This window comes from Neomonachus schauinslandi, chromosome 7, assembly GCF_002201575.2.
Source record: "Neomonachus schauinslandi chromosome 7, ASM220157v2, whole genome shotgun sequence".
NCBI classification, from domain to species: domain Eukaryota; kingdom Metazoa; phylum Chordata; class Mammalia; order Carnivora; family Phocidae; genus Neomonachus; species Neomonachus schauinslandi.
In genome coordinates, this window is record NC_058409.1 from 70,980,067 (window position 1) to 71,005,628 (window position 25,562).

The 25,562-nt window shown below is 36.7% G+C and overlaps 1 protein-coding gene across 1 annotated transcript in view; it reads left to right on the forward strand.

The window, feature by feature from the left end:
* The window catches only part of ARSK (arylsulfatase family member K), a 43,030-nt gene that overhangs the window by 631 nt on the left and 16,837 nt on the right, over positions 1-25,562 (forward strand). The window contains exons 2-4 of the mRNA XM_021697513.2: positions 2,617-2,746; positions 8,718-8,877; positions 24,346-24,628. Coding sequence (XP_021553188.2) covers positions 2,617-2,746; positions 8,718-8,877; positions 24,346-24,628 — 573 coding nt within the window. The remainder of the gene's footprint in view (positions 1-2,616; positions 2,747-8,717; positions 8,878-24,345; positions 24,629-25,562) is intronic.

Below are 25,562 nucleotides of genomic sequence, written 5' to 3' on the forward strand. Positions count from 1 at the left end.
TCCCACACTTGAACAGTCTTTGGAACTTTCCCAAGCCTCATCGAAAAGAATACTAGTATCAACATTACCTGAAACTTTTAGTATTATCCGTGATTTAAAAAACTACTGCTTAGACAAATGTTTGGTTATGAGTTACAATACTAGCTTTATCACTGGGTGTTACTGTGGTCACATAGATTGTTGGTGTTAAGCACGTCTGCATCAAAAGAGTGCTTTTAATCACTATGTTCTATTGCCTTTCTCACTGATTAACCTATGATGATTAAAGTTACATAATCTGGATATGCTCATAGGACTTGTTGAGAAAATTATTCAAAGTAATCTTTATGATTCTCTAAATTTAGGGAACAAGCAGTATTGGAGATTAACATGAAAGAGGTTTCTTAGGGAGTGCTCCTGAGATCAAAGGGAGAGGAAGAAAGGAGGATTGTGCAAAGAGAGAGAAGTTGAGTTTTGTTCCTATCTCAGTAGAAGCCTCAGCTGACTTTATGGGTAATTCTCAAACTAGTATGATGCTTCAGAACTGTTTTCATTTGGGGTGAGGGGCTAGGCCTTTATACCCTCATGTTGGATGGCCATTAGTTGTGTGCTGCTCCCAGAAAGGGGCATGATTTCTTGGGCAAGGCAACTCTCATTAGCAGAGGCATTCTTTCATTCCTAAAGGGAACTTTGGTGGTGCATGAAAGCATCCTAGAAACTTCCAAAGATGACTGAAATATTTTAGGTTTTTTTTTTTTCAGTATAGTATGAATACATAGGTTTTTATATATTTGTGTTTAAATCCTTTGCATTCATTATACTTACTGATGTTCAAAATGTCCCATCTTTGATTAGTGAAAGACCCTTCAGGTTGTTCCTGAGTCCTTTTGACCCATGCCTAATAATCTTCAGCAGTTTACTTTGATAGACTTCCATGTCCAATTTGTGTATTTCCTGTCCTATCTTGTGTTTAGACTATAATCTAGGTGTTCCAGTTTTTCATTGCATTTAGACCTTTCCAATGGACAGATCTAGAAAGTACATATATGAGAAAAAGAAAAAATGAGATCATGTTGATAGTTTCAGCTCAAATTTAAGATTACAAGGTTATTAATTCTTTGATTTTTGTATCTCTTTTATACCAAATATTTTGGTCCCTAACTACATTAACATGATTGTTTGGTTTCTTTATCCAAATATATATGACATATGTATATTTATACATGTAATATTTTATACATATTGGGATAAATATATAGTATATAAATATATACATTCATATATATTCATATATATATATATTCATATATATATATATATATATATATATAAATTTAGAGCCCCAATCGCCCTTGCTCTAGCTCACTAGTAGGGGAAAGGTTCAATGCCAGGAAAGACAAATCGAAAGACCAGACAAGCTTCTGCAAAGAAAGCAGAAAGAAGGAAATAATAAGGGTTAGAGCAGAAACTAATACCAATACCAGTGTGCATTTTCTGGCCTTATTTTAGGTAGCCTCTCAACACAGCTGACATTACCTTTCTTGACACACTGTTTTCTCTCAGCATTCATGGGGCTCGATCTCATATCATCTTTCTCCCTTGCTGGCCATTCTTTCTTAGTTTCCCTTGACACCTTCTACTCTTACTTGGGACTCCTTGAATTCCTTTCCTTCCTCCCTTTTCATTCTCTGCATGAAAGGTTTCTTTCAATATCATAGTTTTCAATACCATGAATATGCTAAAGACCCCCATTTTTATTTCACCAGGGTAGACTTTCCAAGCTCCAGATTGCTGTCTGTAATCAACAGCCTACTTTATATATCCATTTGGAAATCTCAGACATATCAAAGGTTTATGTATATCCCACATTTGGATAAGCTCATTTTTAAGACTGTATTTTTGTTTATAATTTACTGAAAATATAGAATAGATATAACTCCAGGCCTAAAATACTCTTTTTCTGTCTTTGCTCTTTACCAAGGAGAGTTCTTCAGTTCCAAAATGCGTATTTCCAGCCCAAACACCTCTTCTAATCTTCAGGCTCATTTATCCAGCAGCCACTGACATCTTCACTTATGTCCAGCCTAAAGAACTGCTGGATCTTTCTTACCCTTTAGGTCTCATACTTCCCAGAGAAGCTTTCTCTGTTCACTCTATGTAAAGTACGTCTCCCTTGTTATTCTGTATCTCAGGGTTTTTTTCAAAGCACATATCACAATCTGTAATTATTAATGCTTTATTTTCCAGTATACTTTTTGCCTCTCCCACTAAACTATAAGCTTCAAGGGGCCAGGGACTCTGTTTTTCTCACCACTGAATTTCTGGATCTTTCATAGTCCCTGGCACATAGTAAATGCTTAATAAATATTTGTTCCATCAGTTCATCATGCCCCAAAAGAACTTTCCATAAAGTTCTTTAGTTTATTTACTATATTCAAATGAATCCAAGTACAACACTAAATTCTTAATATTATGAGGCAGATATAGGTAATACTCTCTATACTTGTTTTATCTTTTGAGGATCCTTAGGATCATACTGAAGTTTTTTGCTACTTGTAAATTTTATGGTTAAAATTAAAGGAAATAAGTTTCTTCTTTTCTAATGCAATCAGTGTTAATTAAATTTCTTTATTCCAGGATGGAAGGCTAACATTTTATCCAGGAAGTCAGGTAGTGAAACTTCCTTTTATCAACTTCATGAAAGCACATGGCACTTCCTTTCTGAATGCCTACACAAACTCTCCAATCTGTTGCCCATCACGTGCAGGTAAGAACATGCTTAATATTAATGGAAGTGGCCACACACACAAAAATGTTCTCACAGTTTAGAAGATTATACCCAAAAGTACGATAGTAAGTTATATTTGTCATCTAATAAAAAATTTTAATATAAGTGATGCGTATTTTAAGGTATGTATTGGGGTTATTGAATTTCTACTTTATTTTTCAAGAGTAGGAATTTTTATCATCCAAAGTAGTGTTTAGTTCATGTGTTACTGTTTCATTTTCTTATGATTGGTGACTAAGAATCTTTTGCCTGTCCAAGCAAATGAGGAAATACTCATATTTCCTAGAAGAGTTGTATCTTCAAGAAAATTTTCAGTAAGCGTAGTGGGGACTGGGAGGGGACTTCAGAGCCTACCACAAAGTAGTTAGAATTTTCATACTTCAGGTTACTCTGAATTTTTCCATATTATTTCAGATTACAGACTTTATCTGTTTCTCTTCAGTCTCAATTCACTTCTATCCCAAATCTAGTTGTGCACCCTTTTTAGAGTAATTTAATAGGCATAGTTTTAATGGCAAAATGTCAACAGTATTAGTCCATGAATAATTGAGAAGTAGGGGGAAATGCCATTTTTTCAATAAACTGTTCTCTGACAGAGTTGTTTTCCTTCCTGCCTTTCTACCATTTGTTTGCCTTGGGATGCATAAAAAGCACCTCTGATAGGACATACGTGACATGATCTGTGTGATTTGAGTCCCAAATCCCTGCACCGCCAGCACAATCACCTATGTAACTGCCAGTGAGTAAAGGAAACCCACTACGCTAAATGACATTTCAGTGATGAAGACCCAGAGATATTAAAACAGTTGTGTTAGTGTTTTATTCCCTATTGAGCAAATGGAATGAGCAGTGGACTAGAGTGAGGTGTTGTCCTCGACTCTAATCCTCAATGGGCCAAGCAAGTCACTCACTTTCCTTACTTACAGGGTTAGATATTTGTCTATTCCTTATCTATCTCACAGGGTTGTTCCCAGCATCAAATGAAATAATGAATAAAAAGGTGATTAATAAATTCTAAAGGTTTCAAAAATGTTATTGATGGTTTTCCTAGAAGAACTGTATTTTGAAGAGTTTGAACTCTTCAAGGAATAATAGTAATACAAACTGATGTTTGTTTCATTCTTACCCTGTGCCTGGCAATATTCTAAGTGCCTTACATGTCTTAATTTATATAATAATAACATGTCCATAAAGTAGGTATTGTTACTACCCCCATTTTACATATAAAAACAAAAGTACTAAAAGGTTAAGTAACTTATCAAAGGCCACTCAGTAATTGGCATTATTGGGATTCAAACCCAGGCAGTCCCTCATCCCACTCCTCAAAAAGAAAACATTTTGTTAGATGAGAAAAGAAAGCTTATTCACCCCTACTATGTGTGTACCCAGAAATGGAAAGGGAAAAGGATTTTTTTTCCCAGTTTTATCAAGATAATTGACATATAACATTGTATTCATTTAGGTGTACAATATAATGACATCATATATGTATATACTGTGAAATGATTATCATAATAAGTATAGTTAATATCCATCACCTTTCATAGTTAAAAAAATTTGTCTTGTGATGAGATCTTTTAAGATCTATTCTCTTAGCAACTTTTAAATATATAATCCAGTATTGTTAACTGTAGTTACCATGCTATACATTATATCCCTAGAACTTATTACTGGAAATTTGTACATTTTTGCCACCTTCACCCATTTTCGCCACCTCCCAACCCGCACTTCTGACAATCACAGTCTTTTATGTTTCTATGAGTTCCGTTTTTCTAGATTCCACCAATATGTAAGATCATACACTACTTATTTTTCTCTGACTTCTTTCTCTTAAAATAATGCCCACAAGGTCCATCCATGTTGTCAAAAAAGACAGGGTTTCCTTTTTCATGACTAATAATATTTCTCTATGTAAAAAATATGTATGTATGTGTGTGATATATATGTATGTATAGGTGCTATATATATATTTTATATATATATATAAAATCACATTTATTTATCCATTCATCTATCAATGGACTATTAGGCTGCTTCCATGTCTTGGCTATTGTAAATAGTGCTGCAGTGAACATGGGGATGCAGAGATCTCTTTGAGATAATGATTTGTTTCCTTCGGATATAGCTAGAAGTGGGATTGCTGGACTGTATGACAGTTCTAGTTCTGATTTCTTGAGAAACCTCCATACTGGTTTCCACAGTGGCCTCATCAATTTACATTTCTAATAAGATTGCACAAGGGTTATCTTTTCTCCACATCTTCACCACAACTTACTATCCCTTGTCTTTTTGACAGTCATTCTAACATGAGTGAGGTAATAGCTCACTGTGGCCTTGATTTGCATTTCCCTGATAATTAGTGATACTGAGCATCTTTTCATGTAGCCATTTGACCATTTCTGTGTCTTTGGAAAAATATCTATTCAGTTCCTCTGCCCATTTTTTAATCAGATTTTTTTTGTAGGAGTTCTTTGTATATTTTGGATATTAATTATCAAACTATTTGCAAATAGTTTCTCCCAATCCATAGATTGCTTTTGCATTTTGTTGATGGTTTCCTTTGCTGTGCAGAAGTTTTCAAGTTTGATGTAGGTCTACTTGTTGATTTTACTTGTTTTGCCTTTGCTTTTAGAGTCAAATACAAAAAAAATATTGTCAAGTCTGATATCAAGGAGCTTACCCCGTTTTAGTAGTTTCATGGTTTCAGGTTTCATGTTCAGTGTTTAAATCCATTTTGAGTTGATTTTCATGTAGGGTATAAGAGAAGGGTCCAGTTTTCCCAACACCAGTTATTGAAGAGCCTATCCTTTCCCCATTATATATTCTTGGCTCCTTTGTTTTACATTAATTAATTGACCATATATGCATGAATTCATTTCTGGGCTCTCTTTTGTTTCATCAAAATATGTGTCTGCTTTTATGCCAAATACCATGCTGTTTTGGTGGTTATATAGTTTTGTAATATAGTTTGAAATCATGAAGGGTGATGCCTCCCATTTTATTCTTTCTCAAGAATGCTTTGGCAATTTGGGTGTTATATATTTTTTCATACAAATTTTAGGATTGTTTGTTCTATTTTGGGGAAAAATGCCGTTGGAATTTTGATAAGGATTGCATTGAATCTGTAGGTTGCTTTGAGTGGTATGGACATTTTAACAATATCAATTCTTCCTATCCATGAATACAGAATATCTTTCCACCTATTTGTATTTTCTTTAGTTTCTCTTATCAGTGTCTTACAGTTTTTAGATCTTTCCCCTCCTTGGTTAAATTTTTTCTAGGTAATTTATTCTTTTTGATGAAATTATAAATGGGATTCTATTCTTAATTTCTCTGATAGTTTGTTCTTAATATATGTAGAAATGCACTGATTTTTGTATATTGATTTTATATCCTGCAACTTTACTAAATGTGTTGATTAGTTGCAACAGTTTCTTGGTGAAATATTTAGGGTTTTCTATATATGTCATCTGCAAATAGAGACAGGTTTACTTCTTTCTAATTTGGATACCTTTAATTTCTTCTTCTTGCCTAATTGCTCTATATAGGACTTCTACTACTATGTTAAGTAAAAATTTTGAGAGTGGGCACCCTGGTCTTGTTCCTGATCTTAAGGAAGAGCTTTGAGCTTTTCACCACTAAATATAATGTTAGCTGTGGCTTATCACATATGGCTTTCATTATGTTGAGCTACATTCTTTCTATACCCAGTTTGTTGAGAGTTTTTGTCATGAATGGATGTTCAGTTTTGTCAAAAGCTTTCTCTGCATCTATTGAGATGAGCATGTGATTTTTATGCTTCATTTTGTTAATGTGGTATATCATGTTGATTGATTTGCAGATGTTGAATCATCTTTGTATCCCTGGAGTAAGTCCCAGTTGATCATGGTGTATGGCCCTTTTACTGTATTGTTGAAATCAGTTTGCTAATATTTTGTTGACAATTTTACACTATGTTCATTAGGGATATTGGCCTGTCATTTTCTTCTTTTTGGGATATCCTCTTCTGGTTTTGGTATCAGGGTAATGTTGGCCTCAATTAAAATGAGTTTGGAAGTGTTTCTTCCTTTTCTATTTTTTAGAAGAGTTTGGAGAGAGGGATTGGTATTAATTCTTTTATAAATGTTTGGTAGAATGCACCAGTAAAACTTTCTGGTCCTGGGCTTTTCTTTCTTGGGAGGTATTTGAATACTGATTCAATCCTCTTACTCATAATTGGTCTGTTGGATTTTCTATTTCTTCATGATTCAGTCTTGGTAGGTTGTATACTTCTAGGAATATATCCACCTCTAGGTCTTCCAATTTCTTGGCATATAACTGTTCATAGTAGTCTTAAAATTCTTTGTATTTCTGTGTTATCAATTGTAACTCCTCTTTCATTTCTGATTTTTGAATCATCTCTTTTCTTGGTAAGTCTAGCTAAATATTTGTCTCTTTATCTTTTTTATGTTCCTATTTATTTATTTATTTATTTTGATGTCATGTTCTGTGATTCATTGTTTGCATATAACATCCAGGGCTCCATTCAATACATGCCCTCTTTAATACCCATCACCAGTCACTGTCTCTTTATCTTTTAAAAAAACCAGCTCTTAGTTTTACTGATCCTTTCTATTTTCTTTTTAAGTCTCTATTTATCTTCACTCTAATCTTTGTTATTTCCTTTCTTCTACTAACTTTGGGCTTAGTTGTTCTTTTTCTAGTTCTTAAAGATGTAAAGTTAGGGGACGCCTGGGTGGCTCAGTCGGTTAAGCATCTGACTTCAGCTCAGGTCATGATCCCAGGGTCCTGGGATCGAGTCCTGCATCAGGCTCCTTGCTCAGCGGGGAGTCTGCTTCTCCCTCTGCCTGCCACTCCCCCTGCTTGTGCACTCTCTCTCTGACAGATAAATAAATAAAATCTTAAAAAAAAAAAAAAAAGATGTAAAGTTAGGTTTGAGCTCTTTTTTCTTGATGTAGGCGTTTAACTCTATGAACTTAGCCCTTAGAACCACTTTTTCTGCATGCCATTAGTTTTAGTATGTTAAACTTCCATTTTCATTTGTCTCAAGACTTTTTTATTTCTCGTTTGATTTCTGCTTTGACGCATTGATGTTCTGTACCATGTTGTTTAATCTCCACATATTTGTGAATTTTCCAGTTCTCCTTGTAAATGACTTCCAGTTTCATACCTTTGTGGTCAGAAAAGATGCTTGATATTTCAGCTTCTTAAATTTATTAGGACTTGTATGATCTGTCCTAGAGAATGTTCTGTGTGCACTTAAGAAGAGTGCATATTCTGTTGCTTTTAGATGGAATGCTCTGTAAGTGTCTGTTAAGTCGCTCTGATCTGACATGTAGTTTTTAAGTTCAGTGTTACTTTATTGATTTTCTGTCTGAATGATCTATCCATTGTTGAATCTGGGGTATTGAAGTCCCCTACTATTATAGTATTGCTGCCTATTTTTCCCTTTGGGTCTGTTAATACATGAAGAAAGATTTATTGGATACAATCATACTTGTAGAAAATAACAGCGAAGGTGTAGTACACTTAAGTTTTTTGTGGAAAGCCAGTACAAGGACAACATCCTTAAAGATGTTGGAAAAAGATCTGTACTTCACTTGACTGACCTGGAAAATGAATAAATACTTAGTGATTATTTTTATGATTGAAAGAAGACTCTAGAGTCCAACAGGCTTTATACATAATTCCAGCTGTATTTACCTTAACTTAACCTGTAAGCCTTGAAGACTCACCTGTAAAATGGAAATAGCAACTCCTTGCCAAGTTTTCCCCTTGATAACATGAGGTAACAATCAGAAATGTTAGGTAAAGCACCTAATGCAGGTTATGTCTTACTCCAGAGCATGAGTTCTAAACTAGTAGATTCTTTCTCTTGCTGTAATTGTCTTCATAGTTAAAACAAATTGATAAGCTTTACACTAATCCCACTTTCTCCCCCTACCCCCAGCAATGTGGAGTGGCCTCTTCACTCACTTAACAGAATCTTGGAATAACTTTAAGGGCCTAGATCCAAATTATACAACATGGATGGATATCATGGAGAAGCATGGCTACCGAACACAAAAATTTGGAAAACTGGACTACACTTCAGGACATCACTCCATTAGGTAAAAAAGTAAAACAAAATAATGCTAATATGCTACCCTCTGCTATAGTACATACATGTACTCTTTTTTGACTTTTATTATTTCTGCACAAAGGTGAAAGTAAAGCTCTTAATCCCTCAATTGTGTGAATTTGGCTAAAACTTAACCTTTCTTTAATCTTCTTAAAATATTAAGATTGCTAATATGCTGGTAATTTTTGTTTTTCTTAAAAATTAAAGGTCTATAAAATTCTTTACTTCAAATTTTATTTTGAGTTTTGTTATACAATATCTACTATGTACTGAATACAGTTTATATTTTTTAAAGACCATAATCTTCCGTCTGCTTGCTTTTGTCAGTTATCTCCTTTCAGTCTAGTATAGCTTTTTTTTTTTTCATTTTACTAAGTCCTCAAAAACCGGGCAGCTGAGCACAGTGGTTAAGAGCAGAGATCTGGGGAATCAGAATACCTCCTTGTGAATCTTAGTTTCTCTATTTACTACTGACCTCTAATTTCTTTGTTGTGAGGGTTAAATGGAATGAGATCTGCAGAAAAAAAGCTCACACACAGCAGGTCTGAAACAGCTATCCTTAGAAAGGCCTGCTTTCAAGATTGGCCCTTGGCTTATATCTAGTAACTTGAATATCAGGAGTGTTCCATCTATTCCCTGATAAAAGTGACTTATTCTATACCTAGAATGTACAGTGTGGTTTATGTTGAACACCTGCTTTCCCTCTGAAAGTCTGGGATTTTGGTATGTGGCAGGCAGAGGGCGTCTGCATGATCAGCCCCCAGTAACAACTTGGGTACTAATGAGCTTCCCTAATACACAATTCTTCACATGTATCGTCATGTTTGATGCTGGATGAATTAAGTGCCCTTTGTGTCTCCACTTGGAAACTTGAAATGGTTTGCTATGGACTTACCCTAAATACCATTCCCTTTGCTGATTTTGCTTTGTGTCCTTTCACTATAATCATAGCCATGTGTACAACTAAATGCTGAGTCCCATGAGTTCTCCTAGTGAACTTGGGTATGCTCTTGGAGTCTCCCAACACTCAGGACTCCTGTCACAAATACATATTAAAGCCTGGAGCAGTACCTTTTGCCTACAGGTGCTAATTGAGGGTTATGGCAGTGGTAGTCATGATGATGATGATGCTAATGATTATGGTAAGAACCAGAAAAATAAATTGAATAAAAATAACAGTGAATGTAGTGAAATGAATAGTGTTCCCCAGAACTTCATGTCCACCTGGAGCTACAGAATGTGACCTTATTTGGAAATAGATCCTTTATACAGATGCAATTAGTTAAGGGTTCAAGATGAAGTCATGCCAAATTTAAAGTGAGTCCTAAATCCAATAAATAGTGGTCTCTTTAGAAAAAAAAAAAGGACACAGACACACAGAGAGGGCAGTGTGAAGACAGAAGCAGGGATTGGAGTGATCACAGCTACAAACCAAAGAATGTCAGAAGCCAGGGAAAAAGGAAGAATTCTTCCCGAGAGCCTTCAGAGGGAGCATGGCCCAGCCAATACCTTCATTTCCGATTTCTAGTCTCTAGAACCATGAGAGAATAAATTTCTCTTGTTTTAAGCCATCCTGTTTGCAGTAATTTGTTACTACAGTCCTAGGAAACTAATAGAATGAATTTTGGGTGAACAGATACTAAAATAATCTAGAATAATCTGGATTAGTCTTGCTCTTCTGGGTAATGTTAAATTTATTTCCTCTTCTGTCTCCCAAAATCTAAAAGATACCAATCCTGCAAACCCAGAAGGGACCTTCACATCTCCTTCCTGTCTCTGCCTTCTAATCCATCCCCAGATGTTGTCAGTTCTACTTCTAAAATCTCTCTCCTATTTATTCACTTACCATCTCCACCAAAGCCTCTCCTGTCTAAAATACTGAAGTAGTCCTCTAACTTTTCTTCTATCTGATCCATTTTCTATAGGCAGACAGAGTGATCTTTTAAAAATACTCATCTGATCAAGTGCCTGACCTGCTTAAAATATTTCAGTGGTTTTTTTTCCTCTGTAGGTAGGCTAAAATCCCAAGCCCACAACATGGTTTATAAGACCCTACATTATCTAGTCCCTGCATACCTCCTGTCTCATTTCATATCACTCTCTCTCCCCCTCAGTATGCACTTCCTCTTTCATTTATGTCACATGCTTTTCACTAGCTCTGGACCACTGCACAAGCTAGTCTTATGCAAAAAGCTCTTCCCCCATTCTTCCCAGGAATTCAGGAGAAGAAAAGGGTGGAAGTAGAAGTAAACATGGTAGAAGGAGCAGAGGCTTTGAGTCCATCGGAACTGTTAGATGCCCAGCTTCCCTGCTTACCATCCTTGTGACCTTGGACAAGTTACTTGACTTCTGTGTCAATGTTCTCATTGGAAAACTGGAATTAATAATACCCACCTCAGGGTGCCTGGCTGGCTCGGTCAGTGGAGCATGCGACTCTTGATCTGGGGGTTGTGAGTTTGAGCCCCATGTTGGGTGTAGAGATTACTTAAAAATTTTTTTTAAAAATCTTAAAAAAATACCCACATCATTGGATGTTTAGGAGTTTTCAATGAGTTAATAAAAAAGATTAAATAATACAAAGTACTTAACAATGCCTGGCAAAGAATAAGCATTTAATCAAGAGGAAAAATTATTATTGTAAAAATGGCTTAATCAGGGGGCGCCTGGGTGGCTCAGTCGTTAAGCGTCTGCCTTTGGCTCAGGTCATGATCCCGGGGTCCTGAGATCGAGCCCCGCATCGGGCTCCCTGCTCCGTGGGAGGCCTGCTTCTCCCTCTCCCACTCCCCATGCTTGTCTTCCCTCTCTCGCTGTGTCTCTCTCTGTCAAATAAATAAATAAAATTTAAAAAAATGGCTTAATCAGAATTATAGTTTAATATTTACATGACTCTTTCATTTTCTTTTTTTCTTTCTTTCTTTCTTTTTTTTTTTTTAGGGAGGGAGGGACAGAGGGAGAGGGAGAGAGAGAATCTTAAGCAGACTCCACCCCGAGAAGGGAGCCCGACGCAGGGCTCGATGTCATGACCCTGAGATCATGACCTGAGCAGAAAGAGTCAGATGCTTAACCAACTGAACCACCCAGGCGCCCAAAACCCTTTATTTTCCTAAAGTGTGTTGCACTGCTAATTATTTCATGCAGTTTCACAAATTCTCTTTAAAATTCTTCTACTTTTTAGAAAGTAAGTTTAATCCAAAGTAAAATGTAACTATTCTTATTATCCTATCCTATACTATGACCCTGCCCTATGCTATTATCCTATTGTTTTCTCAGTTTCCTCAGCCAATCCAGTAATAAAAAGAATCTAAGGTTGAATGGCTCATACTCCCTGTAACTATCATTCTGTGTATGACGTGGTTAAAATCTGATCTGAATTTTATTCCTCAGGAGTAAGGACCCTGTTTCTCTTTTTCATTTTGCTTTATTCCCATGGCCAATATTGTGTCAGCGCATGGTAGGCACAGAATTAAATGTCTGAGTGAATGGGACAGGAAGTTACATTGCTCTAGCTATAGCTTATTATTTGATAAACATTGATGTTCTGTTTAACCTGTGGTTTAAAATCAGTAAAAGGAGAAAAGCCACCTAAATGTTGACATTTGGGACATCAGAGATGATTTTCAGTATAATAATTGCTTATGGCTAATTTTCCTAGCTCACCAGAGCTTAAGAAATTGAAATAAGCTCTCAGGACGGTTTGTATTAGTTCTGTATGTACCCACACAGTCATTTAGCTGACAAATAGGTCAAGTTTGCTACTAATTGCATATCTGGAGAGGTTATATGAATTATGGTACATTATCTTTTAGATTTTTCTGTGCAATTTGAAAAATGGGTCTCAGGAAAAAAATGTATCTCAGTATCAAACTCAATAGGGGTATTCAGTATTTTGATAGACTGACTCTCAAAGTCAGAAGTTGTTTTTATAACTCTTTCTGCTACCTTTTCCACTGAAATTGGCCATTTTTGAACCTGCTTGTATTTTCAGCCAGAATTACAAGGTTCTTTAGCTTATTACAGTAATACTCCATCTGTCTTTTTTAGGTCTGAAGTGATACTTTCTTCTTGTATCGGTTTAAGAACACTAGTCCCGCTATGTGTCCCTTATTTGTATAATATATTGCACTACACTGGGATCCTTAAGGGCTACACACTTGTTTATTCCAGACAATTGTTAAACAGGTAGTGGTGGTAGTACTCATTACGATTCTATTTACTATCAGTCTTTGGGCAAGTTATGTATCTACTTAACCCCCCTCACATTGTATGTGTTATACTTATAATAGGTTTGATTAGGTTCAAATTTGCCATATCTTATTAGCAACTGAAAGGAAACATTTGTATTTAATTCATAGGGTATTTTGGTAATTTTTACAATCAGATAAAACTGTTTTGCCAAAATATATGCAATATTGAAAACAGTGGTTCTCAACCAAGGGCAATTTTGATAAGACCCCCCCCACCCCAAGACATCTGACAAGGACTGGGGGAATGCTGCTGACATCCAGAGGGTAGATGCCAGGTTGCTGCTAAACAGTCTACAATGCACAGAACTCCCCCCCCCCACCATCTGCCTCCACCCTGCAGCAAAGAATTATCAAGCCTAAAATGTCAATAGTGCAGAGATTGAGAAAACATGATCTAAACTAAATATTCTAAATATTTCTAAATCAACAAAACCAAAGAGCATGTTAGTTTGGAAGTGTGTAGAATTAGGAGATATTTTATATAGACATTTTAAAAACTAGATTTCTAAGATCAGCACAATTTAATAAAGAAATTGAGTATTAAGTAATATTCCTTAAAATACTAAAACTAAAGATGATCCTTATTTAAGTTACAAAAGTATAGTCCAGTGTATTTTATTCAGCCAATATTTAATGGAGCCAACTAGTATGTACCAGACACTATTTTTAAATGATGGGACTACAGGAGTGATCAAAACACAAAAATCTCTAAACTCAGGGAACTTACATTCTAGTGGCATCAGAAGCCAATTTAAAGAAGCTGCTGTCTTCTCTTTCCTAGCTAAAAGTTAAAAACCTAAATTCAAATCCTGTCATCCTACTTCCACTGAAATTTATCTATGTTCTCAGTTCATGTAACTTCATGTTTTTCTGAAGCTAGGTCACACTAGGCAATTTTCACTCCTCTGAAACAAATGAAAAATAAAGGCCTGCTTCCAAAATGAGAGAATTGCTCTGGGGAATTCTTAAGCTTGAACCTCTTGGCAAACAGCAAAGTGAAGCAAACCATGACCTGCTTACAGCACTCTTCCTGTCCCCGTCAGGCCTCCAGACAGGAAGCACAGTCTGGATTCTCAATAGAATCAGAGTAACTAAGAAGGAAGGGACAGAACTCAGAATAGCAACCGTAGAGCCCTCTCTCAGTCCCTTTCAATTCTGTATCCTAGTGGTAAGTATGTGTATATCTCATCCATATCCACCATTATTTTATGATCTAAGATCATATATACCTTTAGGTAGGTTTTCTCCATACCAAAGAGGAGTTTATTTTGTTCTTTTCCTTATAATGGAGAAAGGCATCCATTCCTTTGGTCAGTTTAGAAGATTTTGTGGAACCCACACCACTATGACCATCTCATTATCTTTAATGAAATTCAGTATCTAGAACAGCTTGCATTTTTCTGGGTACATTCTCAGATAATTTAGGATAAGGAAAGCATCTGCTGTTGTTTTAGTTATTCCAGAACCCTCACTTCTGATGACTAGACAATTCTTGGCTGAAGCAGGCCCTGGGGCTATCTTCAGAATGCTGTCTACCATAATTCCTAGATCTTGAGACATCAGTGAATCGCTCTGAGCCTACAATCTCATTACTATTATTGGATTTTTTTCCCATTTAATTACTAAACTTTAATGTATTAGGGTTTAGCTGCCTATAAGGAAGTTTATGTCTCCTACTTTGGCCAGTTTTAGCCATTTGTGGAAATTTATCTCAATCTATTTGAGACGAGTCTGAAGATATCTAATAATAGGGAGATTTAACTTTTCAAATGAACATTAGCATTAGCCAGATATGACCTAGCTGAAGAGACGTATGGTTTTAAAAAGGTTAAAAAAAATAAGTCTCGATAACTACAGTACAGGGTAAAATATATTTAATTCTGTTTAAAGGAGGAAGAGATCACATCCAGATGTTTTTTTCAGGAGATGGGAGTAAAGGCTGTATTTAATTTATTCTAAGGTGGCACTTCTTTCTTTTTCACAATTTAAGATATCGCTGAAATTGCAATGTATCTTACTGTTGAGATTACAAAATTCTGTTATAGTCTAACTGGCAGTATTTTTCTTAATAGTGTATATCTATCTATAGATAGATAGACATACATACATATATATTTTTTAAATAGTATATATAGTTTTAATAGCATTTTAGATTTGATAAGCTTTCATAGAAGTAGAACATTACTAGGCCAAAATGGACAGGAAGGAAAAACTAAAGAAAGGCATCCAAGTAGGAGAGTACAGACCTTTTGGAGAACATTGGATAAACCAGAATTCCTGTAGGGAAGCAATGAAAGGTAAAACTTCAGTAATAGGTTCAGGCAGCTGGCAAAAAAAAAAAAAAAACCCTGCACGCTTCATCTGGTAAGATGAATTTGAGAATCTCCACAAAGTTTTTGTTCTGTTAAAAAAAAAAAAATAGTAACAACTTGGGAATGGTTATGTTTTATTCTTTTCACCCTTGAACAGATTTTTTGCTCTCTAGTCAAGTCCCACGATTATTTTACGTGAACTTTTTGAGTTCATGTAATTTTTTTTTTTAGATTTTATTTATTATTTTTGTCAGAAAGAGAGAGAGAGCACAAGCAGGGGGAGCAGTAGAGGCAGAGGGAGAAGCAGGCCCCACCGAGCAGGGAGCCCTATGCGGGGCTCGATCCCAGGACCCTGGGATCATGACCTGAGCCGAAGGCAGACGCTTAATGACTGAGCCACCCAGGCGTCCCTCATTCATGTAATTTTTTGATTGATCTAATTTGCCATCCATTCAGAGTTTTCCTATGTTCTTTTAAGTATTTCCATCCTCCAGGTGGCTCTTTTATTGCCTACATTCTATTGTAGTTAGCCATGAAAAAGAGAATTTGTTTACTATGCATTTAATATTATTATATAAAAAATATATTTATAATAAAAACTAATTATGAAATATTTAAAATACAAAGTATTATGTTAACATTATTAAATTAATATTTTACACAAGTATTAATAATGAATTATATCATTTAGTGAAAATTATATCATTTAGTGAAAATCCATGATTTTCATCTTATTTACAAATAGCTCTATGAATTTAAAAAAAAAGAATAAGGAGCACTGGCCACTTTAATTTCACCAAAAAAAATGGTTGGAATTAATAAAATTAATCAATGAGAAAGCATGCATATATTCAGCATTTAAATAATGTATGTTGAAAAGGAATGTTCCAACTTGAATTTGCTAGAGTTTATTCATTCCACTAAAACAGACTTTTTTGAGTGTCCCTATATGTGAGGAAGATAGGTGACAGCCTTACAAGTTCTTTAAAAAATGGTGTGTGTATTTCTCACAATATTGAGGGAAGAATATTTAATGGAAAGGAGTATGGATTTCTTTTTTCTTTTATAGAATGTGTTAGGCTGATACCAGAATTTGCAAGGTACATTATTCAGAATTGTAACATTTTCATTAAGGAGACTTATCTGAGATACATCTAGCTGTTTAAATCCCATCAGAAACAATAATTGTGTATTTGTGAGAGAGAGAGAAAAAGAAATATCCACAAAACTCTTGAAGACTGAGAGTTAATTATCTTAGGAAGCTGCAGGTTAAGCCTAACCTCAGAATTCATCTTGAAAGAAAATGGTCATGTGATCAATTGTAATGTGCCATATTTTTTCAGAAGAGATCGCTACTATGTTAATTAATCCTGTGCTTTCTGCTGACTGAACAATGCTGCCGCAGAATTTGGCATATTGGCACAGAAAACCCACACAACAATGGCATATATGCAAATTTATGCATTAATTAGTTGGTAATGTGTTAGGTAGGAGTTTTTTCATTCATATTAGGAGGATATTTTATTGTTAAAAAGAACTAATCAGACTGCTGATTGTTTGGTAGTACATTTGGCCATCAGCTTGTTTTCTGGCATTGAACCAAGGTAGCCCATTTATGGGCTACTGAAGATACTATTTTGGTGATCCAACTAAAAATTGAGAAGTTTCTGCATAAAAGAATTCTTAGTTGTTATGTAGAACAATGCATCTCAGACTTTAATATGCATACAGATCACCTGGGCATTATGTTAAATACCCTTTCTTATTCAGTGGGTCTGGGATGGGACCTGAGATTCTGCTTCTGTATCACAAGCTTCCAGGTGATGCTGATGCTGTTGGTCCACAGACCATGTCCAGTAGCAAGAATATAAAGAACCAGACTTCGGGTAGGGGTAGGACAGGGTTTATCCTATTGTGAATGCCTTTATCAGAAACATGGTAATTTTATGTCCCTTTGTCCACTCATGTGAGATTGAGTGTGAAAAAGGCATATAACATCTTACTAATATGACAATAGTTTTGACCTCATGGACCCCCTGAAAGCCTCTCAGGGACCTCCCAGAGATCCCTGGGCCACACTTTGAGAAATGCTGGCATATAGGAAACTACACGTTGTATGTTTGTGCTTACTGCAAGTAACGCTCGCATCAATGTAAATAACCCAGAAAACGACCCAAAGACTGGCAGAACAAACTCCACAAGTAAATGTAGAGGAGAAGCCACAGCTGAAGAGGGTAGAAAAGGCAGAGATGTAGTGGGGAGCTAAACCCTGCAAGTCTGGCCACTGGAGGCAGGAAGCAATGGGCATGGAGAGGGGTGAGAGACTAGCACACGGGGGAGCCTGCATAGAGAAGACAGGTCCCCACAGTATCTGGCCCTCTGAAAATAAAAGTGGCCAAATTTCATGAATTCTTAGAACCAGCAGTTCTTAAAGCACAGAGCTTTAAAAATCAGCAGGTTCCATGCTGGGATAGCCTACAGGGTAATGGGAAGCCAAGTCCCTGCCCTTAAAGAGAAAGTAAGACAACAGCCTGAGGAGATACAGCATAGAAGCAGCATTTACAAAAGCATCTGGAGCATATAGGAGGGAGAGTTATTTACTACACTCAGAGTTCTGTGAGGGACCTCTCCAGGAGCAAAGAGCTGGCAGGCACCATTTCGCTCCCCCACAGCCCAACATAAACACACAGCCACCTGCGGAAACCAGCGTGGCATAAACATCCACCATCTAACTTGCTTACACCATGCTCCTCCCCCTCCAGCTGGGCCTGCCTCCGTCGCAGCACTGGGGGGTCCCCTCCCCCAGATAACCAGTGCAAACCTTGCCAACACTGTATCTCCCGACTCTGCCCTTAACACGGTCTGGGTCCTGGTGACAGCAGCTTGTCAGCTCCCACAAAGCACACACACACCTTGTTAAAACTGCACCCCCACTGGCACACACTTTCCAGAGTAGCCCAGGCAGGCCTCAGTCTCCACAGTTGCTGCACACCCCCTGCGGAAGAGAACCAGCCCACACAACTTCATTCAGATTAGAAGGAGAGAGAAGGAGTTTCCCAGACAAAAACTAAAGGAGTTCATGACCACTAACCCAGCCCTACAAGAAATGGTAAAGGGGACTCTGAGTGGAAAAGACAGACTGTGAGTAAGAGTAAGGAAAGTAGGAAACACAAAAGTAGTAAGTGTATCTGTAAAACTCAGTCAAGGGACTCACAAGTGGAAGTAAAATATGATACCATGTACTTAAAACATGGAGAAGAGAGGAGTAAAGATTGGGTTCAAACTTAAGCGACCATTGGGTCACGGGTGTGGCTCAGTCGATTAAGCATCCAACTCAATTTCAACTTAGGTCGTGATCTCAGTGTCATGAGCTTGAGCCCTGCATTAGGCTGGGCACGGAGCCTGCTTAAGATTCTCTCTCTCCTTCTCCCTCTGCCCCTACCCCACCCCCACTCTAAAAACAGAACAAAACAAAACTTAAGCAACCATCAACTTTAGATAGACTGCTATACGCAGAAGATGTTATAAACAAACCTAATAGCAACCACAAACCAAAAAACAGTGATATGCAAAAAATAGAAAAGAATCCAAGTAAATCACTAAAGAAAGCCAACTTATGGTGAGAAAAGAGAGCAAGGGAAGAAAGGAACAGAGAAGATCCACAAACACAAAAAAACAAAAAACAAATAAAATGGCAATAAATACATACCTAACAATAATTACTTCGACTATAAATGGACTAAATTCTCCAATCAAAAGACACTGGGTGATGGAATGGATAAAAAAACAAAAACAAATAAAAACAAACGACCCATCTATATGCTGCTTACAAGAGAGAAAGCTTCAGACCTAAAGACACATGCAGGAGCACCTGGGTGGCTCAGACAGTTAAGTGTCTGCCTTCGGCTCAGGTCATGATCCCAGGGACCCGGGATCAAGCCCCGCATTGGGCTCCTTGCTCAGCAGGGAGTCTGCTTCTTCCTCTCTCTCTGTCACTCCCCCTGCTTGTGCTCTCTCGCTCACTCTCTTTCTCAAATAAAATCTTTAAAAAAAAAAAAGACATATGCAGATTGAAAGTGAGGGGATGGAGAAACATTTATCATGCAAATGGGTGTCAAAAGAAAGCCAGGGTAGCAATATTTATACCAGACAAAATTGACTTTAAAACAAAGACTGTAACAAGAGACACAGGATACTATATAATCATTAAGAGGAGAATCCAACAAAAAGACGTAATAATTGTAAATATTTATGCACCTAACATGGGAGCACTCAAATGTATAAAACAGTTAATAACAAATATAAGTAATACAATACTAATCAATAGCAATACAATGATAATAGAAGGCTTTAACACTCCACTTATATCAATAAACAGATCATCTAAACAGATAATCAACAAGGAAACAGTGGCTTTGGATGACACACTGGACCAGATGGATTTAAGACATATATTCAGAACATTCCATCCTCAAACAGCAGAATACACATTCTCTTCAAGTGTACAAGGAACATTCACCAGAATAGATCACTTATTAGGTCAAAAAATAATCTTGGGCGCCTGGGTGGCTCAGTTGGTTAGGCGGCTGCCTTCGGCTCAGGTCATGATCCTGGAGTCCCAGGATCGAGTCCCGCATTGGGCTCCCTGCTCGGCGGGGAGTCTGCTTCTCCCTCTGACCCTCCCCCCTCTCATGTGCTCGCTCTCTCTCAAATAAATAAATAAATAAAATCTTAAAAAAAAATAATCTTGATAATTTCAGAAAGATTGAAGTTATACAATGCATCTTTTCTGACCACACTGCAATGAAACTAGAAGTCAACCACAAGAAAAAATCTGGAAAGCACAAATTGATGGAGATTTAAAAAACATGCTACTAAACAATGAGTGGGTCAACCAAGAAATCAAAGAAGACATAAAAAAATAGATGGAGACAAATTAAAATGAAAACACAACAGTCCAAAATCTTTGTGATGCAGGAAAAGCAGTTCTAAGAAGTTTATAGCAATTCAGGCATACCTTAAGAAGCAAGAAAAATCTCAAATAACTTGACCTTCCACCTAAAGGAGCTAGAAAAAAAAAGAACAAACAAAACCCAAAACCAGCAGAAGGAAGGAACTAATAAAGATTTGAGCAGAAATAAATGATATAGAAAGTAAAAAAAACAATAGATCAATGATACCAGGAGCCAGTTCTTTGAAAAGATCAATAAAATTGATAAACTCTAGACAGACTCATCAAAAGAGAGAGAGAGAAGACTCAAAATCAGAAACAAAAGAGAAATAACCAACATCACAGAAATGCAAAGGATTGTAAGAAAATATTATGAAAACTTATATGCCAACAGACTGGGCAATCTAGAAGAAATGGGTAAATTAGAAACATATAACCTACCAAAACTGAAACAGGAAGAAATAGAAAATTTGAACAGACCGATCACCAGCAATGAAATTGAACCAATAATAAAAAAACTCCCAGCAAACAAAAGTCCAGGACCAGACAGCTTCACAGGTGAATTCTACCAAATATTTAAAGAAGAGTTAATACCTATTCTCAAACTTTTTTTCAAAAAATGGAAGAGGAAGAAAAATTTCCAAATTTATTCTATGAGGCCAGCATTTTCCTGATTCCAAAACCACATAAAGATACAACAACAAGGGGGTGCCTGGGTGGCTCAGATGGTTAAGCGTCTGCCTTCGGCTCAGGTCATGATCCCAGGGTCCTGGGATCGAGCCCCACATCAGGTTCCTGGCTCAGCCAGGAGCCTGCTTCTCCCTCTCCCTCTGCCTCTCTCCCTGTTCAGGCTTTCTCTCTCTCTCTCTCTCTCTGTATCTCTGGGTCTCAAATGAATAAATAAAAATATATATATATAAAAAAGATACAACAACAAAAAAATTACTACAGGCCAATATCTCTGATGAACATAGATGCAAAAATCCTCAACAAAATATTAGCAAAGCAAATCCAACAATACATTAAAAAAAAAATCACTCACCATGATCAAGTGGGATTTATTCCTGGGATGCAAGGGTGGTTCAGTATAAACAAATCAATGTGATACATCACATCAGTAAGAGAAAGGATAAAAACCATATGATCATTTCAGTAGAGGCAGAAAAAGCATTTGACAAAGTACAACATCCATTCATAATGGAAAAAAAAAAACAAAACCTCTCAACAAAGTAGATTTAGAGGGAATATACCACAACATAATAAACGCCTTATGTGAAAAACCCACAGTGAACATCATACTTAATGTTGAAAAATTGAGATCTTTTCCTCTATGGTCAAAGAACAGACAGGGATGTCCACTCTCACCACTGTTATTTAACATAGTAGTCCTGGAATTTCTAGCCACAGCAATCAGATAAGAGAAAAGAATAAAAGGCATCCAAATTGGTAAGGAAGAAGTAAAACTTCCACTATTTGCAGATGACATGATACTATTTAGAGAAGAACAGAAAGACTTCACTAAAAATATACTAGCGCTGATAAATGAATTCAGTAAGGTTGCAGGACACAAAATCAATGTACAGAAATTCACTGCATTTCTATACACTAGAAAGCAGCAGAAAGAGAAATGAAGAAAACAACCCCATTTAAATTGTACCAAAAATAATAAAATACTTAGGAATAAACTTAACCAAAGAGGTGAAAGACCTGTACTCTGAAAACTATAAACACTGATTGAAAGAAATTGAAGACAATACAATGAAATGGAAAGACATTCTATGCTCATGGATTGGAAGAATAGAGATTGTTAAAACATCTATACTACCCAAAGCAATCTACAGATTTAATGAAATCCCCTATCAAAATACCAACAGCATTTTTCACAGTCCTAGAACAATCCAAAAATTTGTATGGAACCACAAAAGACCCCAAATAGTCAAAGCAATCTTGAAAAAGAAAAACAAAACTGAAGGTATCACAATTCCAGACTTAAAGTTATATTACAAAGCTGTAATAATCAGAATAATATGATACTGGCACAAAAACAGACACACAGATCAACAGAACAGAATAAAAAGCCCAGAAATAAGCCCACAATTATGTGGTCAATTAATCTTCAACAGAGGAGGCAAGATTATGCAATGGGAAGAAGACAGTCTCTTCAACAAACAGTGTTGGGAAAACTAGACAGTTACCTACAAAAGAATGAACCTGGACCACTTTCTTACACCATACACAAAAATAAACTGAAAATGGATTAAAGACCTAAATGTGAGACTGAAACCATAAAAATCCTAGAAGAGAGCACAGGCAGTAATATCTCTGACATTGGCCATAAGAACATCTTTCTGGATACATCGGAGACAAGAGAAACAAGAGCAAAAATAAACTATTGGGACTGCACCAAAATAAAAAGCTTCTGCACAGCAAAGGTAACAACCAACGAAAACAACCTACTGAATAGAAGAAAATATTTGTAAATGACATATCCAGTAAAGAGTTAGTGTAGAAAATCTCTAAGACCAAAACCAAATAATCCAATTAAAAATGGGCAGAAGACATGAACAGACTAACAGATATATGAAAAGATGCTCAACATCACAGATCATCAGGAAAATGTAAATCAAAACCACAATGAGGTATCACCTCACACCTGCCAGAATGGCTAAAGTCAAAAGAAACAAGTGTTGGTGAGGATGTGAAGAAATAGGAACCCTGGTGCACTGTTGATAGGAATGCAAACTGGGGCAGCCACTGTGGAAGACAATATGGAGGTTCCTCAGAAAGTTAAAAATAGAACCACCCTATGATCCAATAATCGCACTACTGGGTATTTACCCCAAAAATATTCAAAGGGATACATGCACCCTTTTGCTTATTGCAGCATTGTTTATAATCGCGAAATTATTGAAGCAACCTAAGTCCATCAACAGATGACTGGATAAAGAAGCTGTGATACACACACACACACACACACAGACACACACAGACACACACAGGAATATTATTCAGCCATAAAAAGGAATGAAGTCTTGCCATTTGCAACAACATGATGGAGCTAGAGAGTATAATGCTAAGCAAAGTAAGCCAGTCAGAGAAAGACAATGGCATATGATTTCACTCATATGTGGAATTTAAGAAACAAATAAACAAAGGGAGAAAAAAAGAGACAAACCAAAAAACAGAATCTTAACTATAGAGAAAAAAACTGATTGTTACCAGAGGGGAGGTGGTGGGGGTTGGGTGAGATAGGTGAGAAGGATTAAGAGTACACTTATCTTGATGAGCACTGAGTAATATGTGGAATTGTTGCATCACTATATTGTACACCTGAAACAAATACAACATTGTATATTTTTTTTTTTTAAAGATTTTATTTATTTATTTGAGAGAGAGAGAATGAGAGAGAGAGAACACCTGAGAGGGGATAGGGTCAGAGGACGAAGCAGACTCCCTGCCGAGCAGGAAGCCCGATACGGGACTCGATCCAGGGACTCCAGGATCATGACCTGAGCCGAAGGCAGTCGCTTAACCAACTGAGCCACCCAGGCGCCCACAACATTGTATATTAACTATACTGGATTAAGAATAACCTCTCTTTCTTCTGACAGAAAAAAGACAAATTGCTAGAAAATTTAGGAGAAATACTAGGAACTTGAAACACTTTTTATATTATTAAATATCTTGTTATAAGAAAAAATAACCCTTCTAAATAATCTATCTTAGTTTTAATGGACATATAGGTGAATATTTGATTCTTGTCATTTTTTTCCCCTGGATTTTGTGTTTGCAAGTCTCAATAACTCTCTTAATGAGATCTAATGTAGTGAGCCTGAACACTGACATGACTGAGTCTAAAAACTGTTTTCCATATTGCTTTCTTATATTTATGCTTAGTTTTTTTTAAATCTTTTTTAGTACCTTATAATACACCTTTTTTGCCTCCTCAGCAATCGTGTTGAAGCATGGACAAGAGATGTTGCTTTCTTACTCAGACAAGAAGGGAGACCGATGGTTAATCTTATCCCTAAAAAGACTAAAGTAAGAGTAATGGAAAGGGACTGGGAGAATACAGACAGAGCAGTAAATTGGTTAAGAAAGGAAGCAAGTAATTACACTCACCCATTTGTTCTGTACTTGGGATTAAATTTACCACATCCATATCCTTCACCATCTTCAGGAGAAAATTTTGGATCTTCAACATTTCACACATCTCTTTATTGGCTTAAAAAGGTAAGTACACTATTGTGTGCTCAAAAGTACAAGTTAACATTATAAACTATGTTATTGGTACTTGCCCACTGCTTCTTTTATTATCACTTTGAAACAAAAATTTGAAAATTCTGTATCTTAGTAAATCAAGTATGACCAATAACTGGTTGCAAAAAACAAAGGGGCAATATTACAGAAATAAAATAAGTATTAAAACTCAGTAATCTACTTCTGAGTTAACACATCTGCATATAATGTGTCTATACAAAAAGCAACTGGGGTGCCTGGGTGGCTCAGTTGGTTGAGTGTCCGACTCTTGGTTTCAGCTCAGGTCATGATCCCAGAGTCCTGGGATCGAGCCCCGGGTCAGGCTCTTCGCTCAGTGTGGGAGTCTGCTCAGGATTCTCAATCTCTCCCTCTGCCCTACCCCCCCCCCCCCCCCCCCCCCCCCCCCCCGGCCCAGCTTGTGAGCTCTCTCTCTTAAATAAATAAAATCTTAAAAAAACAAAGAAACTAAAAGATGTTCTCTTAAGAGTGCAGGCAGTCTTCACTTGGCAGAGTTCAGGGGGTAAAAGTGACCATGCAAGCTGAAACTGTACAAAGAGATCTCAACAATCAATTGAGAAAATGACCATTTTTCTAGGACTCTTAAAAACATTTGTCAAGGGGCACCTGGGTGCTCAGATGGTTGGGAGTCTGCCTTCAACTCAGGTCGTGATCTCCAGGTCCTGGGATTGAGCCCCATGTCAGGCTCCCAGCTCGGCAGGGAGTCTGCTTCTCCCTCTCCCCCTGCCTCTCCCCCTGCTTGTGCTCTCTGTCTGTCTCTCTCTCAAATGAATAAACAAATCTAGAAAACAACAACAACAAAAATTGTCAAATTTTGTTTGACATTAAGCCTCTCTTATTTTGGGTTATAAATGTGCAGGGAAATGAAAAAAAGACAGGAAAACTAATG